The sequence below is a fragment of the Microcaecilia unicolor genome, chromosome 10 (assembly GCF_901765095.1).
Source record: "Microcaecilia unicolor chromosome 10, aMicUni1.1, whole genome shotgun sequence".
Taxonomy (NCBI): domain Eukaryota; kingdom Metazoa; phylum Chordata; class Amphibia; order Gymnophiona; family Siphonopidae; genus Microcaecilia; species Microcaecilia unicolor.
The window spans coordinates 40,294,565-40,314,455 of NC_044040.1; the positions used below are offsets into that span (position 1 = coordinate 40,294,565).

Here is a 19,891-nt window from a genome sequence, read left to right on the forward strand (position 1 = left end):
ACGCCGGATGTAAATTTTTGACCCTCGCAGTTGCTCCTTTAAGATTTTTTTTTCACCGTTCTTCTCATTTTATCAGTCTCCTTTTTAAAAGTTAAACGCTAATGTATTGGATTTCTGTGTATACTTACTCCAAGCTAATATGTGGTACACCAGAAAACTGATCACAAATCATAATTTTATATTTATAGATATTTTTGGCATAAAGATTTTTCATGCACAGAAAATTTTGAACACTTATGTTTGATGATATACTTTCTTTGGTTCTTTGATATTTTTTCAGTAAAATGTAATGCCAAGAAGTGTCGAGTGATGCCCCTGGGGTGCGGAAACCCAAAGAGAGATATCGGATAGGAGGGAGAGATTAGTAAGCTCGACTCAGGAGCGAGACCTGGGGTGTTGGTGTCGAAGGATCTGAAGGTGAAGAACAATGCGACAAGGAGACGGCCGTGGCCAGAAGGATGCTAGGCTGCGTAGAGAGGGGCATAACCAGGAGAAGACAGGAAGTGTTGATGCCCCTCTACACGTCGTTGGTGAGGCCCCACTTGGAGTATCTGTGTTCAGTTTTGGAGGCCATATCTGCTAATGAGTAAAAAGACTGGAAGCGGTTGCAAAGAAAGCTACGAAAATGGGTATGGGATTTGTGTTGCAAACCGTACGAGAGACTTGCTGACATGAACATGTATACCTTGGAGGAAAGGAGAAACAGGGGTGATATGATACAGACGTTCAAATATTTGAAAGGTAAATCCGCAAATGAACCTTTTCCAAAGACGGGAAGGCGATAGAACTAGAGGACCATGAATTGAAGTTGAAGAGAGGGAACTTTAGGACTAAGTCAGGAAGTATTTTTTCATGGAGAGGGTGGTGGATATGTGGAATGCCCTCCCGCAGGAGGTGGTGGAGATGAAAACGGTAATGGAATTCAAACATGCGTGGGATAAACACAAAGGAATCTGGTTTAGAAGGAATGGTTCCATGGAATCTTAGCGGAGATTAGGTGGTGACGCCGGTAATTGAAACAAAATGGGAGCTGGGCAGACTTCTACTGTCTACGCCCTGATCGTGACTAAATAAAAAGGGATGGGCTGGAGTATAAATTTTAAGGGGCTTCGATGTTAGCTTCAGAACTTAGTACAAGAACATTACTAGGCAGACTTCTACGGTCTGTGCCCTGACAAAGGCAAGGACAAATTAAACTCAGGTATACATATAAAATATCACATACCATGTAAAATGAGTTTATCTTGTTGGGCAGACTAGGATGGACCGTACAGGTCTTTACCCGCCGTCATTTACTATGTTACTATCAAATCTGATCATATATGATCACTGTTATCAAGCCGGCCCCATCACCATACCTCCCGCACCAGATCATGCAATCCACTAAGGACTGGGTCTAGAATTTTACCTTCTCTGTCGGCTCCTGTACCAGCTGCTCCATAAAAGCAATCCTTGATTTCGTCAAGAAATTTTATCCACCCTAGCACGCCCTGATATTACATTTACCCAGTCAATACTGAGGTAATTGAAATCAATCCATTATATCATGGTTGCCCAGTTTGTTAGGCCTCCCTATTTCCAATAGCATTTCTACATCCATCTGTCATCCTGGCCAGGTAGGACGGTAGTACACTCCTATCACTATCCTTGTCCCCATTACACATGGAATTTCAATCCACAGGGTTTCCAGATGTGTTTTGTTTCCTGTAGAATTTTCAATCTATTTGATTCAAGGCCCTCCTTGACATGCAATACTACCCCTCCACCAATTTTGATCCACCCTATCACTACGATATAATTTGTACCTCAGTATGACAGTGTCCCACTGGTTATCCTCCTTCCACCAGGTCTCAGAGATTACTATTATATCTAATTTTTCATTTAGTGCAATATATTCTAATTCTCCCATCTTATTTCTTAAGCTTCTGGCATTCGCATATAGACATTTCAAACTATGTTTGTTGTTCCTATTTCCATCATGCTCAGTATTTGACAGTATTAAATTTACAATCTTTTGTCTGATTTTTATTTTTATTTAAGGACACCTGATCTACTACGGTCTCTTTTGCAACCTCACTATCGGGATACCCTATCTTCCCTGTTTTGGTGATATCTTTAAAAGATACCTTATTCCGAACCATGACCTTTTGAGCGACTGTCGGCCTTCCCCCAGTCTCTAGTTTAAAAGCTGCTCTATCTCCTTTTTATATTTAAATGAATTTTATTAGTTTTTGCACCTGTTATAACATTACAGACTTTCATAGAGCAGGCATCACAAATAGCCCGGGCTACAACATTCCAAATACATAACAATCCAACGAATATCAATGTAGTCCTATAACTGCCCCCCCTTCCGTCTAGCTGCTCTATCTCCTTTTCAAACGTCGATGCCAGGATCCCACCCTGGTTAAGGTGGAGCCCATCCTTTCGGAATAGGCTCCCCCTTCTCCAGAATGTTGCCCAGTTCCTAACAAATCTAAACCCCTCCTCCCTGTACCATTGTCTCATCCACGCATTGGGACTCCGGAGCTCTGCCTCTCTTGGGCCCTATGCGTGGAATGGGTAGAACTTCAGAAAATGCAATCCTAGAGGTTCTAGATTTGAGCTTTCTACCTAAGAGCCTAAATTTGGCTTCCAGAACCTCTCGCCCACATTTTCCTATGTCATTGGTACCCACATGTACCAAGACAGCTGGCTCCTCCCCAGCACTATCTAAAACCCTATCTAGGTGATGCATGAGGTCCACCACCTTCGCACTGGGCAGGCAAGTCACCAGGCGATCCTCACGTCCACCAGCCACTCAGCTATCTACATGCCTAATAATCGAATCACCCACAACAACAGCTGTCCTAATCATAAGTACATAAGTATTGCCATACTGGGAAAGACCAAAGGTCCATCAAGCCCAGCATCCTGTTTCCAACAGTGGCCAATCCAGATCACAAATACCAGGCAAGATCCCAAAAAATTACAAAACATTCTATACTGCTTATCGCAGAAATAGTGGATTTTCCACAAGTCCCTTACTATAGTACTCGCTATCCAAAGGAAATCACTCAATGAAACCATCCATCAACACGCCTTCGCTGGAGTAGCCTCCATACCCTGGATCATGCTCCAGAAAAGCTTCATTTAACATAAAACTATCTCCACTCAGGAGGTAGATGAATGCTTGGCTAACAGTGAAGATTTGCACGACTTTTTCATTTCCAGTGAAAGAAGCTCAATCTGTCAAGTATGGTGGTGGAAATACCATGGTTTGAGGCTACTTTGCTGTACCAGGATCTGGATGGTTTGCCATCATTTATGGAAACATCAATTCTGCTCTATATCATAAAAGTCTAGAGAAGAATATGGGGCCATCCAACTATAAACTGAAGGTGAGCCAGGGTATTCCAAACAGCAAGAGAAGACTGACTGATCTGCCATAGGAGTTGTGCACATGAGATATCTCCCTACTTGTTTGAACTTTGGCCAGTGAAGATCTTTTATTGTGGCACCTTCCACAGCCAGGGGCAAGAACTGATTGAAATGGCATGTAATTCATGCTAGAATGAAAGGTAAGTCATGCATCAAGATGACAACTCTAAACCTTTAAGTAAATTTACTACAAAATGGCTGAAGAGATTTCATGTTTTCATCTGACCCAGTCAAAATCCTGGCCTAAACCTATTAAAATGTCCTGAAGTGAGCTGTTCATGCAAGGAAGCCCTCAAATGTCACAGAGCCAATACAGTTCAGTATGGTACAGTATGCAAAATTCCTCAAGATTAATGTGAGGGACTAATCAACAGTTACAGGAAATTTTTAGTTGAAGTTATTCCTAAACAAAGGGCACCACCATTTATAGAATGAAGGATTATTTATTACAATTTATTTACCACCTCTTTTTTTTTTTTTAAGAAATTCACTCCAAGGTAGTGTACACCAAGAATAAGCCAAACATAAGCAATAGATTACAGAAGTAAATATTCAAATTATAGTATACTTATTGCATAAGTAAGCTGCTTACAATATCAACACAATACACATTAAAATATCTTAATAGACAGCACAGGGTGAAAGTGGAAGTGGAATATATGGAGCTAAGATAGAGAATAACAGGAGCTAGACAAACTTCAGCAAAAATTATGCATGAAGTCAGAAAAGGTGCAAGAAAATGATCTCAGCTAGAGAAAGAATGGATAAGCAAATCCTACTACATAAGTGCGGCTGGCACGTGTGATTATTTTCTTTTTGCATTAAATGCTTGGCAAAAGAGCCAAGCTTTCACCTGCCTAAGTGAAAACTTGCTGGGAGTGTGATCCAGAGTGTGGGAGCTACTCCAGAGGTGGCTTGTTGATGGATGTTACATTCAGTGATTTCCTTTGGAAAGAGTATTATAGTTAGGGTTACCATATTTTGTCACGCCCCATCACACCCCGCCCCCTTTCACATCCTCACTCCGCCCCCTGTCACACACCCCGTCACGCCCCTCCCCTTACCTTACTACTGCCCTGGTGGTCTAGTGACCTCTTCGGGGCAGGAAAGAGCCCCCTCTTTCCTGCCCGGAGCGCTGCCCTGCATGCATCCTTCCTGTTGCTGATCTCGGCGCCGATTCAAATGGCCGCCGAGAATTGAAGTCTCGCAAGGTCACTTCAAATCTCGGCGACCATTTTGAATCGGCGCCGAGATCAGCAACAGGAAGGAAGCATGCAGGGCAGCGCTCCGGGCAGGAAAGAGGAGGCTCTTTCCTGCCCCGAAGGCAGAAGAGGTCACTAGACCACCAGGGCAGTAGTAAGTAAGGGTAGGGAGGCTAGCAATCTGCCGTTTGTCCGGATTTCTGGACAAACCGGGCAGGCAGGCTGGCGGGCGGGCCGTAGCCCACCAGCCTGCCTGTTTGTCCAGAAATCCGAACAAATGGGCAGATTGGCAAAACCCACCCGGTTGTACGGACATGTCCTCAAAAAGAGGACATGTCCGGGTAAATCCGGACATATGGTAACCCTAACTATAGTAGTTCTGAACACTGCAGTACTTCAGGCAGACTGTATGCAATTTGGAGTTTTGGAAAATAGGAGAACAGGGTTTCCTAAAGACTTCCTGATAGAGGAAATTTGCATCTACATGCCAAGACTTCTGCCTCTTAGTCAAAATGTCTTCCTTTGTTGTTTCTACCTTTTATATTGTTACCTTGCAATTTACCAATATATTTTCAAACATCCCTCTGGTCTCAACAGCCCCAATGCACTAAATTCCTAAAATATAAAGAAAAAGTGCTGGCGGGGGGGGGGGGGGGGGGTACCCATTGCCATTTTTCAACCTAGATTTCTTTTCCACTGCAGAAAGAAAAGCAAATGAGGGTGGATCTCAGAAAAAAAACTGTTATTTACACCTTGCTAGTCAGGTAGAACAATGCTGCACTGTCTGCAGAGACCAGCTGCTGTCACAGACATTAATATTTGATTATTATTAAAGCAGCAGTTGCACAGAGCATGCTACACTGATGTCACAGGTAGCACATGCTATCAGGACTGGGAGAGTGATGCAATGGAAAAATCACAGAGTCCGCAACTTGTACATACAATTCTAATTACTTATCTACTGCTTGCTAAGTGACCTTGTAAAAAGTCACTAAACCTCCCTGTGGTCAAAAAGAATGTAAATATAACCATACAAATTTCTTATGTTCACTGATAATCCCATACACACCGTGATTATTGGATGGTAGCCCTACATTCTTCCAGGAGAGGAAAAATTGAACAGATTCAATGACTAGCTTTGGGATGAAGGAGCGAGTACTGACAGAGTCAGCAACAATGCAAACAAAGTTTGAAACTTGCACAGTCCAGGTTGGTGAAGGAGGTAAACTTACATGAGGGAAACAGTGAAGTGAAAGCGCTGCCGCAGGCCCTTGAAGGTGATGAAAGACTGAGCTGGAAAGCTTCTGGTGGTCATCTCACAGTAGGGTCTCTCGTACTCTCCTGGTGGGCACTCACATTTGAAGCCTCCAATGAGCAGGTTAACACAGGTACCCCCATTCTTACACACTCCTGGGGCACAACGACCAGAGCGGGAGCTCACTTCACAGTGTTCTCCTAGAATAAATCAAAAAGAAATATCAGGAGGACATAAATTTATGTGTATTACTAGCTCCTTCTTTAAAGGAACCCAGAGCAATTCACAACTATACATAACTCAGACAAATAGGGAAAGCATATGGAGCATAGTTCATGGAATTCTTTCCAGCCACTCTGCATGCATAAATACACGTGTGCATCTCTGCTATCTCTGTCTTTGAACAAAGAAATACACATTCTATTGGCATGGAAAGAATAATAAAATGAAAACAGGCGATACAATATATGAAGCCAGAGGGATTTTACAGTTTACCCACAGGGTGCCACTATGTGGTAAAACATATATTAGATGGCGATATACATAGTAACTATTAATCAAGCTATATGATTCGGTCACTAGGTTTCATATCAGAATCACTAAGAAGCAGCCGATCAGGGAAAGCGGTGTAGCAGCACTTAGGGAAAAAACACAGAGCATGCTTCATGGGTGCAGGTGCATGTATGTGTGCATGACAGAGAGAGAGAGACCAGAAGGGCCATGCAGTTTGCCAGAGGCAATTCCCCTGCTATGTTTCAGTGTATCAGTTTCTGTGCTGCACAAGCGAAACTGCTAAATTCCCATTTGGGGAGGAGGAATGGGGAAGGGGGAAACTTAATTCTGAAAATTTGACAAAACAGGACCAAAGCTGGTGTGATCATAGGAGCCGACTCTGTGGGTGCTGTGGGTGCTTGAGCACCCCCAGTATTGAGAAAATTCCTTGTATGTGTCTAGGGAGGGGTTATTTCCACTGGGCTTAGCACCCCCAATAATTTTGAAAAGTTGGCTCCTATGGGTGTGATGGGAAAACTTGTGAAGAGAGACATCAGGTTCAAAAATGAGGTAGATTAGACCTGGGGGTCCCTGAGAAATATTTTGGCCCCAGACTTCTCAACTCCTTATTTATATTTTATTTCCATTGGTTTGGAAAGAATAATAAATCAATACATAGAAGAGATCTCTGCCCCAACTAAATTTCCCTCCCCACCAGCACAGACCTACTTTCCACCAGCTATATGCCATTCCAATTCAGTATAAAATATCCTAACAAGCTTGCCCCAAATAACCATGCTTTTACACGCATTTGAAATCTCAAATGCTCTCCTCTGTGCATGAACTTTCTCTGGAATAGAGTTCCACAGTCTTGGTGCCAAAACATGAGGATTCTCTATCCCTTGTTTAATCTAGTCACATCTACATAAAGTATGAACAGGAAATTCATCTCTGCACAGTACAGCAATTAGGCTCATAGTAACTAATAGATGACAACAGATAAAGTCCTGTATGGTCCGTCAAGTCTGCCCAACAAGATAAACTCGATACATATGGTATATGATACTTCATATTTATACATCCCAGAAAAAGGAAAAGAGAGTAGTCTATATTGCTACACAAAAATCTCTCATAACGATAAATGGCAAGAAACTATACTTCTTCAAAGGACTATAATTCTGTGGAGTGCATTAAATTCTTAGAAAACAGAAAAAATGGGGGGGGGGGGGGGGGGGAAGCCTCTGAATCTAGCCCAGCTTCCAACCCAAAAAGTTAATGTTAACAACAGAAGTTGACATAGTTTTCTGGGTGTCTTATCTTCATTGGCATAAAAAACCCCCACATTTCAGAATCTAGAAAATGCTAAACCTCCACAGAAGAGCTAGGGATCCAAAACAATGTGAAAAACTTGAAAAACTTAACTTTCAAAGGCAGGTGCAGATATAAAGTAACGTGTACGTCAACGGTCCAACACACCAGTGTGCGTTCTTTTTTCCATTTTCTAACAATTTAATGCACTCCACAGAACTATAGTTTCTTGCTATTTATCATACATCATATGTATACCTGGTCTTGGTTTGTCCTTGCCATTTTCAGGGCTTAGACCATAGAAGTCTGCCCAGCACTGTATTTGTTCTAAAATTTCTGAAGTTAACGTCAAAGCCCCTGAAAAACTCCACTCCACGATCAGGGCACAGACTGTAGACGTTTACCCAGTACTGGCTTTGTTTCCTAATCTTCACCAAGCTTCTTTGGATCCATTCCTTCTAAACAGGATTTCTTTATGTTTATCCCAAGCATTTTTTAATTCTGTTACCGTTTCCATCTCCACCACCTCCTGCGGGAGGGCATTCCAGGTAGCTATTACCTTCTCTGAGAAAAAATACTTCCTGACATTATTCCTGAGTCTGCCCCCTTTCAACCTCAATTCATGTCCCCTAGTTCTAGTGCCTTCCTGTCTCTGGAAAAGGTTTGTTTGTGGATTAATACCTTTCAAATATTTTAACATCTGTATCGTATCACTCCTGTTTCTCCTTTCCTCCAGGGTATAAACGTTCAGGTCAGTAAGTCTCAAACACTCAAGTCCCATTCCTTATAGCACCTTAAAGGTCAGCACTATAACCTCAAATCTACACTTGGGTTCTATCAGGAGTCAATGAGAACCCTTAAAAATATGGTAGTTCCATGTGGAAGTACTGTTATAGAATACCAGCATGGTGCGAGCATTCATGCCTGCTCAAAGGCTGGTGTAAACACTTGTACCCAAATACAGACAGTTAAGTGCATAAATGACAGTATTATATAATATCACAACTAATTTCTTGGAGTATTTTGTCCGCTGTAAAGCTTGGACTGAGCTGCTGATGGAAACTTCCCTCATTGAGCGGGCGGTACAGGGCAGTAGTGGTAGAGATTCTATAGAGCTTTACTACAACAGAATCCCCCACTCACTCAATATAATATGGTCTGGGAGAATACCTTGGGTGCTAATTTTGAGACCACAGAAAGGGAGAAAAATCTAAATTCTTTATTGCGTGTCTCTACAGCATCTAATATGGTTGAGAATGGTTATAAAATGCTGTATCAATGGTATTACCAACCCCCCCCCCCCCACACACACACCTGTGTAAAAGCCATGTATGGCCAGGGAAATGATCTGTGCTGGTGGGCCTGCAGTGAACAAGGGACTTTTCTGAAAAAATATGGTGGTCTTGTCCTGTGGCCCATGCCTATTGGGATCAGGTCAGGGCTTCGGAGATTTTGGAGGTGCCACTGGTCAAATCTATGGCTGTTCTGTTTACTCAAAATTGGTCCCTTCATCCTCACCTTTCATAAGAGGAAACCGGTTCACCTGTTACAGCTGGTTGCTTGGGTATAGCTTCAGCATGGAAAACACCTGCTCTGCCAGGGAACACCAACTTCATCTCAAAACTATATCATATTTACTTGATGTCCAAATTGACAGCAATTAAGAGGATTAGGCTCCTATCTTTTCACCACACTTGCAATGGATATATCACCTGGTTGGAAAAATTGATGCCAGTATTGCCTCAGGTCACTCAACCTTGATCATAGGAAGAAGGATTGTAACCTGATCCTGGTGCTGCAACATCTTGTACAGGGGGGAGGGAGGGGTGATTGGTTGGGGGGGGGGATGGGGAGAGTTAAGGGATTTTAATGACCTGATGTTGGGCATTTATACAATGCGGCATATTGAAGGAACCCAGTAAGATATATGCATTGGTCTTTCTTTTGGTTGGGTTTGGATTTGTTTCATTGTTATTTGTGTGTATTTTGCAAAATATAAATAAAGTTTACAAAAAATAATTGCTTGGCACATCCCTGACCTACCCATGCCTCTCCCATGTCCACGCCCACCTGGAGTTGTGTGCTATAGAAATTAGGTGTTCAGTTTATAGAATAGGGGCATGTCAGTTACGCACATAGACACAAACTGCCAATTAGTGCTTGCTAAGGCCAATTATTGATACTTCTCACCAATTTAGCACTAATTAGCCAATTAAGCTACAAGCATAACTGATCTTATTCTACAAACACATGCCCAATTGTTTATCAATTTTGAGGGAAAGCGTGCAATTGCATAAAACCTAATAATGCGATGGTCATCATTCACAATACGATCTAGCCATACACCAATATTACAATTTTTTTGCTAAATGGTTACACTACCCACTCTAACACTATCAAAAGTCATAGTAAAATGTATTCTCAAACAACTCATCACCTTTCACAAAAAAAACTCACTCATAAATTTCTGGATACCCATTTATCAAGTGTTTGCAATACTGAATAACTCTATGGATAAGTTTTATTTTACTTTTTAATGACAATTTTATAGACCATTTTTTGCAGATAAATGCAATAAATCAGTTTATAAAATGTAAAAGGAGAAAAGAAAGAAGAGAATATAAAAGAAAACAAAACAGTAAAGTTAATAGCATGGAGGGAAGCCCAAGAATAGCCCCAGGCAGCCATAGTGAAGCACCATTCCTCAAATCAAGCAGGATGGCATTCCATAGGAAGGGGTTTAAGTAAATATAAGCAGAGCAACATCACTATATAGCTTTGCAAGCAGATATCTCTTATCTGCTGAAGCATGGCTGCAGTGCTGGCAATATAAGCAGGAATACAAGAGAACCGTGTCTAGGAGTGTATGCACTTCAACAAATGGGTTCTGGAAAAATAACAGACTGCTTTTAACTGAATGTTGTAGTATGGATCTTTTAACTGATATGAATATGAGATAGATGAAGGGAGAGCCAACCAAACTTAGGTATACTTATTTATTTATTTGTAGCATTTGTATCCCACATTTTCCCACCTTTTTGCAGGCTCAATGTGGCTTACATTTGCCGTAGTGGCGGTTGCCATTTCCGGGTATGAGAATTATACATGATATTGCGTTAAGGTGCAGACATGCATGGTGACATACATGGAGCATAACATATATGGAACAGGTCGTGGTGTATATATATATCATGTGTATACATACATGGTAAAGCAGAATATATTATGGTGCTGCATGAAGGTTCCTGAGTAATAGTTTGGATTGTAGTATACATTAGGTCAGCGACTATTGATATTCCCTATTCGACATAAGGTTTAAAGTGGTAGTGCTTAGTCATTACTAGCAAAGAGGTGGTATGATTTCGGTTTGTCATGTGGTAAGATTTCGGTTTTGTATAGATCTTGCATAGTGTTGTTATTTAGTATTTAAGATGTATGTTTGTTGTATGCCTTCTTGAAAAGATCCGTTTTCAATAGTTTTCGGAAGATGGTTAGGTCTTGCGTTGTTTTTATGGCTTTCGGTAGTGCGTTCCATATCTGCGTGCAGATGTATGAGAAACTGGTCGCGTATGTGGATTTATATTTTAGCCCTTTACAGTTAGGATAGTGGAGATTGAGGAATACTGAGGTCTTATCCTCTTTGTCTCCTTTCCAGGGTACTCAAACAGCATGGGGAAATTGTCCGGTCTGCCGCAGGAGTAGTGCACCTGAGATATCTCCCTAGTTGTCCAAACTTTGGTTAATGAAGGTTTTTTGTTGTTGCAACCGTTTCTTTTACATCCAGGAGCGAGAACAACTGACTGAAATAACATGTAACTCACACTAGAATGAAGGTGAAAACTGGTCTTTACACAAGCCTTATTGTTCGAGATTTATTTATTTAGATTTTGCTCACACCTTTTTCAGTAGTAGCTCAAGGTGAGTTACATTCAGGTACTCTGGATATTTCTCTGTCCAAGGAGGGCTCATAATCTAAGTTTGTACCTGAGGCAATGGAGGGTTAAGTGACTTGCCCAAGATCACAAGGAGCAGCAGTGGGATTTGAACCGGCCACCTCTGGATTGCAAGACCGGTGCTCTAACCACTAGGCCACTCCTCCACTCCCTCTGTGGCCTGCTACTAGGCCTTGTCAGACTGACAACAGCGCCATGTATGAAGACCCATATGTCAGTCTTTCATAGAGATACACAAAGCGCAGAGATCAGTACTGCAAATACTTGACTTCAATTTCTGAGCAGCCCAGGTTATAGTTTCCTTTCTTCAGCTCAGTTACTTAGCCTTACATGTGTCACTGCTGGTAATTGTCCTTGAGTAGCCCTAAGGAATAACCCAACTTTCTGGTTAGTGCCACACAGTTTGAGCTGTGGTAAGTTTCCCACCCCTGACACAAAGACAGACATAAATGAAAGAGAAAATGCTGGGGATAACGGTGAGAGGGGTTGAGACACAGAGGGAGACTATTAGAGACAGGAAGGGGGGGGGGGGGGGAGAGAACTGTGTGTGCTAAAAGTAACAAGACAGATTTGTACGGATAGACAATGGCAATAGTTGAAGCAAAAAAAAGAAAGTTTCCTCAGATACAAGTAACCAGGACACGCTAGCACAGTGTTGCTCACAAGCAAAGAGTGCTGATTTCAAAAGCTTTCCTAGTCCCCTATGGCCTTCCCTCTCCCTAACACAAACAGAATGGGAAAACAAATGCAGTAGATTCAGAAGTGAATCCTGCAAAACTTAAAAGCTAATGGCGGAGAGGTTTCTCAGCCTCTTCCCTCCACCAAACCCCAAGCTCAGCTTCAGTGGGCACAATTAGAATGTCTTGAGAGTTCTCAGTCATCAACTTTTATATTTTTGGGCTGGCTCCCAGGTCCAAGAAAAATCTGACAAGGCATGCTCAGTTTCTAAATTTTGCTGTTGTTTTTCTTACCTTGTATGGTCAAGCACCACTATACATGATTAATCTCATAGATATATCTAACAAAAATTATAATACCATTTCTAGACATTATTTGACGTCAGTATCGTCCTCCTGTGTGGTTAATTTATAAAACCGAGTTTTCTTTTTACCTTTTCTTAGCAGGTGGCAAAATGGTGGAATATGCTACAAAGATCATATGCCATGAAACTAATTTTAAGACTTTTTGTAAACTGTTAAAAACCTGGTTATTTCAAAAGTTTCTGTCTTTCTGAATATTAAGATTAGATTTTTATGTTTTTGTAACTTGGGTACGCCCAACCTTTTCTATTATGAGCCCCAGTGAACTGAGATATGCATGGGTTATAAATGTTTACCATAATACAATGTAATCATTTTTCAAATATTCTGAGTTTTCTTCATTACTGTATAAATGTCATATATTGTAATTGGTTGCAATGCTGTGCAGTAATAACTGTTGCCTATATTAGTGTAAAATGACAAAAGCCTTGGATCATACTTCAATATTGCCTGCCTACAGTAAAATGCCAAACCCCTGGACTGTGCTTCAATACTGCATGAAAGTAAATAAGTAATGATGATTAATTATCTGTGAGTCAACTACTTATTAGCAATTAGCACTTAACACAACTTCACTCAGTATATATAGCTCCAAGACAATATATTAGTGAACATTAAAAAAAAACACAGTTTAGAAGAGGAATCTAAAAAAACGCAAGGTGTGATATGCTCAATCTTTAAGGGGCCCTTTTACTAAAATGTATTAAGTAGTTAATGTACCAGACTGGAATGACAATGCGTGCTGATTTGCACATCAATTGCACACTGTCTTAATGCATGGTAAAGAACATTTTAGCACTTATTTGCATATTTATTCCTGCTGCTACAGCATAGTAAGGGCAAAACCTTACAGTACTTTAGTCAAAAGGCCCCAAAGTGAGCAGATGAATTTCTAACTGTGTGCTACAGGACTACCAGATTAGCAATTTAAAGACCAGTTGGCAAGTGCTGCAGCCCTTAATGGTCTGGCTACACTCGTATTCTCTTCATAGAAAATGCTTTTGCTTTAGCACATTTAATTCAAGAAATAGAATGATCTTTGACGTCACATAAAATAAAAATTAGAAGAAGAAGTAATCTAAATTCAAGAATTAAGTGTTAATTCTTAAACCAATAATCGTAATATTCTCAGTTTAGTTTTAATTTTTTTTATTTCATTTATCTAGGTAACATACAAACTTTTGCTTTTTACTGGTTGGCTCGACTCCTCTGCTCTAAAATGTTTGGCTTGCAACTGCTCAAAAGGATGAGATCTCTCTTGGCCAGAAGGATGCTAGACTGCGTAGAGAGGGCATTAACCAGCAGAAGAAAGGAGGTGTTGATGCCCCTCTATAAGTCGTTGGTGAGGCCCCACTCAGAGTATTGTGTTCAGTTTTGGAGGCCGTATCTTGCTGAAGATGTAAAAAGACTGGAAGCGGTGCAAAGAAAAGCTACAAAAAATGGTATGGGATTTGCGTTGCAAACCCTACGAGGAGAGACTTGCTGACCTGAACAGGTATACCTTGGAGGAAAGGAGAAACAGGGGAGATATTTTTAATAATTTATTTGTAGCATTTGTATCCCACATTTCCCCACCTATTTGCAGGCTCAATGTGGCTTACATTATGCCGGAATGGCAATCGCCATTTCCGGGTACAGAATTACAAAATTACAAATGGTATTGCATTAAGGTGCATACATACATGGTAAAGAAGAATACATTGTGGTATTACATAGAGGTTTCTGATTGACTTCCTTTTCCGGGTACAAAATTACAAATGGTTTTGCTTTAAGGTGCCGAGGAATACATTATGGTATTTCATAGAGGTATCTGAGTGATAAAGTGAGTTGTAACATAAGTTAGGTCATCGACTATAAAGATATCATTTTCAACTTAGGAAATAAAGTGGTAGTGCAAGTTGTGAAGCTTTCGTTAATAGCAATGAGGTTAAACAGTCAAGCGCGACAATAGTTCGTTTTTGTCTAGTTCGTGTAAAGTCTAATTATTTTGTATCTAGGATGGATCGTTATGGTAAGCCTTCTTGAACAGGTCAGTTTTCAGTAGTCTTCAGAAGATTGCTAGGTCGTGTATTGTTTTTATGGCCTTCGGTAATGCGTTCCATAGTTGTGTGCATATGTAGGAGAAACTGGATGCGTATGGGGTTTTATATTTTAGTCCTTTACAGCTGGGGTAGTGGAGATTGAGGAATGTTCGTGATGATCTTTTTGTGTTCCTAGTAGGCAGGTCTATGAGGTCTGACATATAGGTCGGAGCTTCTCCGTGAACGATATTTGAAAGGTATTAATTCACAAATGAACCTTTTCCGGAGACGGGAAGGCGCTAGAACTAGAGGACATGAATTGAGGTTGAAGGGGAGCAGACTCAGGACTAATGTCAGGAAGTATTTTTTTACGGAGAGGGTGGTGGATATGTGGAATGCCATCCTGTGGGAGGTGGTGGAGATGAAAACGGTAAAGGAATTCAAACATACGTGGGATAAACACAAAGGAATCCTGTTTAGAAGGAATGGTTCCGTGGAATCTTAGCGGAGATTGGGTGGCGATGCCGGTAACTGGAAACAAAACGGGAGCTGGGCAGACTTCTACGGTCTACGCCCTGATCATGACTGAATAGATAGGGATGGGCTGGAGTGTAAATTTTAAGGGGCTTCGATGTTAGCTTCAGAACTTAGTACAAGAACAGTACTGGGCAGACTTCTACGGTCTGTGCCCGGAGAAAGGCAAGGACAAATCAAACTTGGGTGTACATACCATGTAAAATGAGTTTATCTTGTTGGGCAGACTGGATGGACCGTACAGGTCTTTATCTGTCGTCATTTACTATGTTACTATGTTACCTTCCTCTTGTTTTACCTTCCCATGATGTCCATCTATTTTGTAATTTTGCCTCTTCCTATTTTCCTCTTGTATTAATGTCTTGTCTTTTATGGTCTTCGTTTTGTTTTTAATTTACAACTTCCCTTTTTAGATTGAATTATTCAATAACTTTACTTGTAAACCACCTAGACTTTTATTATTTAGGCAGTATATCAAATAAATTGAACCAAATTTTAAAAAAACAGGGGACATATGGGTCAGTTGACTCTCAAAAGGCACCTGTTGCCAGGTGTCAGTAAGGGTAACTGTACTTGAAAAAAACAGATTATTCTCCATAGTTATCAAGTTCAAAGCCTTACACAGTATAATCCATTCACTGCTACTCACCCTGTGAACCCCAGTATGTCACGTAGGAGCCCTTTTACTAAGGTGTGCTAAGCCCTAACACGGACTTAGCACACCTCAAAAAGCTTACAACAGGAAGCACTAAAGCATCTTGAGGAAATGTTCCTGTTAGCATGCACTAAGAGATCTACTAGCGATTTACTTAAACAGCAAGATGACTATACATCTTGGATAAATTTGCAGATTACACAAAACTATTCAAAGTTGTCAAAATACATGCAGATTGTGAAAAATTGCAAGAAGACCTTAAAAACTGGAAGACTGCATGGCCAATGAAATTTAATGTGGACAAATGCAAAGTAACAGCAAGGACAACAGAGGCTTAGAGCCACCTCCAATCAACAGAGCAGACCAAAGATAAAAGAGCAAACACAGCTTATTAAAATCAGATGCCCGACGTGGCCACATTTCACCTCCTAGAGGTTGCATCAGGGGCTTAACTTTCCACTATCAGGGTCCCTAAAGGCATATGGACTTAACCAATTATCGCCCAGTAGCATCCATTCCGCTTATAACCAAACTTATGGAGGGCTTGGTGACGAAACAACTCACCGACTACCTAGATAAACACTCAATTCTACACGAGTCCCAATCAGGATTCCGGTCGAATCACAGCACAGAAATGGTACTAGTGTCTGTAATGAACTCATTCAAACAATCAAGTGCAACTGGCAACAACATACTCCTCTTACAATTTAATATGTCCAGTGCCTTTGACATGGTCAATCATCAAATACTATTACACATACTGGAATACTTCGGAGTTGGCGGTAAAGTTCTGAACTGGTTCAAAGGATTCCTGACCACAAAATCACAACCAAGTAACAACGAATGCGGACACATCAGACCCATGGACACCCGAATGTGGAGTCCCCCAAGGATCCCCCCTTTCACCCACCCTCTTCAACCTGATGATGATACCCTTAGCTAAATTACTAGCTAATCAAAACCTCAACCCCTACATATATGCAGACGATGTCACGATCTATATCCCGTTTAAACATGATTTAAACGAAATCACCAACAAGATCAACCAAAGCCTCCAAATCATGCACGCCTGGGAGGATGCATTCCAATTAAAACTGAATGCTGAGAAAACACAATGTCTTGTACTCACCTCACAGCATAATACAAACAACTTCACCACCATAACCACTCCATGGCTACCGGTCCCTGAGTCAACAGGTTCGGTACCAGAGGTAACGGCAGAGGAGCCTCCAGGAGCATCTGTCGGAGGTCTGCATACCAAGGTCTCCTTGGCCAATCCGGGGCGATGAGGACCACTTCTCCTGGGTGCAGCCGAATCCGCAAGAGCAGGCGCCCTATCAAGGGCCATGGGGGAAACACATAAAGTAGACCCGGAGGCCAAGGTTGAGCCAAGGCATCCAACCCCGCCGAGCGAGGATCTCTCCGTCTGCTGAAGAAGCACGGGACTTTGGTATTGGCACTTGTCGCCATTAGATCCATCACGGGCTTGCCCCATTTGGCACAGATCTGCAGGAAAACTTCGTCTGCCAGATTCCATTCTGCTGGATCGATCTGATGCCTGCTCAGATAATCGGCCTGCACATTGCTCTGACCTGCAATATGAGCTGCCGACAGACACTGAAGATGCAGCTCGGCCCAGTGGCAAATCAGTTCGGCCTGCGCGGCTAGTGCTCTGCACCTTGTTCCGCCTTGTCGATTTATATAGGCCACCGTTGTCGTGTTGTCCGACATCACTCTGACAGCCAATCCTTCCAGGGTCACTTGAAAGGCCAGAAGCGACTGAAACACCGCTTTCAACTCTAGGCGGTTGATGGACCACTCCGACTCCTCGGGTGTCCATAGACCCTGGGCATGCTTCCCCTTGCAGTATGCGCCCCAGCCCTTCAGGCTGGCATCTGTTACCACCAGGCACCAAACGGGGAGCGTCAGCGGCATTCCTCGCCGCAGCATGCTGTCCGAGAGCCACCACTCCATGCTGAGTCGGGCCGCAGGGAGCCAAGTAAGTCTGCATAGGTAATCCTGAGAAAAAGGAGACCATCTCCGGAGTAGGGAATACTGTAGAGGTCTCAGGTGCGCTCTCCCCCAGGGTACCACTTCCATCGTGGCTGTCATCGATCCCAGCAGCTGGACAATGTCCCAAGCTCGCGGGCGGGGCATCCTCAGGAGCAGACGGACCTGATTCTGAAGCTTGCACCGCCTTAGCTCGGGTAGGAACACATAGCCCGAGACTGTGTCGAACCTGCCCCCAAAAACTCTAGAGATTGTGAAGGGGACAGGTGACTCCACCGCCGCCGCCCGCCCGTTTGACGGCAGAACCACATCGGGACTCCACAAACACGTCTCTTACTGGGGCGCTGAATTCTATTCTGTATCCATCTCTGATCAGGTACAGAACCCACTGATCTGAGGAAATCTTGGCCCACTCCTCGACAAAGAGGGAAAGCCGTCCTCCGATGACAGGCATCGAGGAGAGGGCCGGCGCACCATCATTGAGAGGGTCGCCCCTGAACTCCTGGTCTTGAGCCACCGACTGCGGGACGCTTGTCCGAGCGAAAGGAGTTCCTCTGCTGACCACGGGCATGTGAAGTGAACCCAGCAGAATGCCCCAGGCGGTACCTTCTAGCTTCACGGAAGCGAGGTCTGTACGAGGAGTGGACCGCCTGGCCCTTAGAGGAAGGCCTCTGCCTATCTTCGGGCAAGCGCTGGGGTTTTGGATCACCCAGGCCTTTCACAATTTTCTCCAACTCCTCACCAAATAGGAGAAGTCCTTGAAAAGGCAACTTCACCAACCTTTGCTTAGAGGCCATGTCCGCTGCCCAGTGTTGTAGCCACAGACGACGGCGAGCCGCCACTGCTACTGCCATTTGTTTAGCCGAAGCTCTGACAAGGTCATAAAGGGCATCAGCCAGAAAGGACAAGGCCACCTCCATCCGCGGAGCCACATCCAAGAAGGGCTCCGCTCCATCTCCGGGCTGAGCCACTGCCTGTTGCAGCCAAGCTAGGCAGGCTCTAACAGCATAACAGCTGCATGCAGACGCCCGAACAGTGAGGCCTGCAATTTCAAAGGACCGTTTAAATGCTGTTTCCAGCCTACGGTCTTGAGCATCCTTCAGGGCAACACCTCCTTCAACAGGGAAGGTAGTTCTCTTTGTCACCGCAGTGACTAGGGCATCTGAAAACGAGCCATATGTCCCTCACGCAGAGGGTATAACTGCCCCATAGCCCTGAAAACTCTCAAAGGTCCCTCGGGGTCAGCCCACTGAGCCGAAACAAGCTCTAGGATGGAGTCATGCAAAGGGAAGGCCCGAGCAGCTTTCTTGGTACTAGCCATCCTGGGATTACCCGAGGAGGCCATGCCACTGTCAGGATCTTCAATCGAGAGGGCCTGCAGGGTATCTGAAATAAGCGCTGGCAGCTCATCACGGTGGAAAATCCTCACCGCGGAGGGATCATCCAGATCCTGTGGTAAATCCGCACCTGACTCTGGTTCCTCAGACCAAGAACGTCTGTCAGAGTTCTCCGAATCCTCACACCCCGACCACGGGGGGGAAAAAGGTGCACCAAAATCTGAAGGGGAATTAACCCTTCTGCGCTTATCTTTAGGCCAAGCATCTGGGAAAAAAGCCTCACTGGGCAGTCCCAGGCCAGAATCCATCGTGGGGGGGCAATCAGAGGAGCCTCAGGCGACCCTTGAGGAAGGGCTCTTTTCATCATGTATGCTTTATGCAGCAAAAGCACAAAATCCGGGGAGAAAATCTCACCCTGGGCACCCAAATCCTGTCCGGTGCTAGCCACTCCTGAAATAACCTCATCTCGAGGTGCCCCACCCGGCTCAGGTCTCTCCATGTCCACGGAGGCCGCGCCATGTGGTGTAAGCAAAATGGCGCCCGCTGCCAGCTCAGAGCGGGAAAAAACATCGCTCGCCATGCTCGGGCCGGCTCCTACGCCAGTACAGCACGATTTACAGAGCCCTGCTGCTGATTTGCGCTTGCCACAAGTGGAACAGCGCTT

General features: G+C 43.3%; 1 protein-coding gene across 1 annotated transcript in view; it reads right to left on the reverse strand.

The window, feature by feature from the left end:
* Positions 1 to 19,891, reverse strand: part of CELSR1 (cadherin EGF LAG seven-pass G-type receptor 1) — a 329,426-nt gene that overhangs the window by 187,663 nt on the left and 121,872 nt on the right. The window contains 1 exon segment of the mRNA XM_030217205.1: positions 5,855 to 6,077. Coding sequence (XP_030073065.1) covers positions 5,855 to 6,077 — 223 coding nt within the window.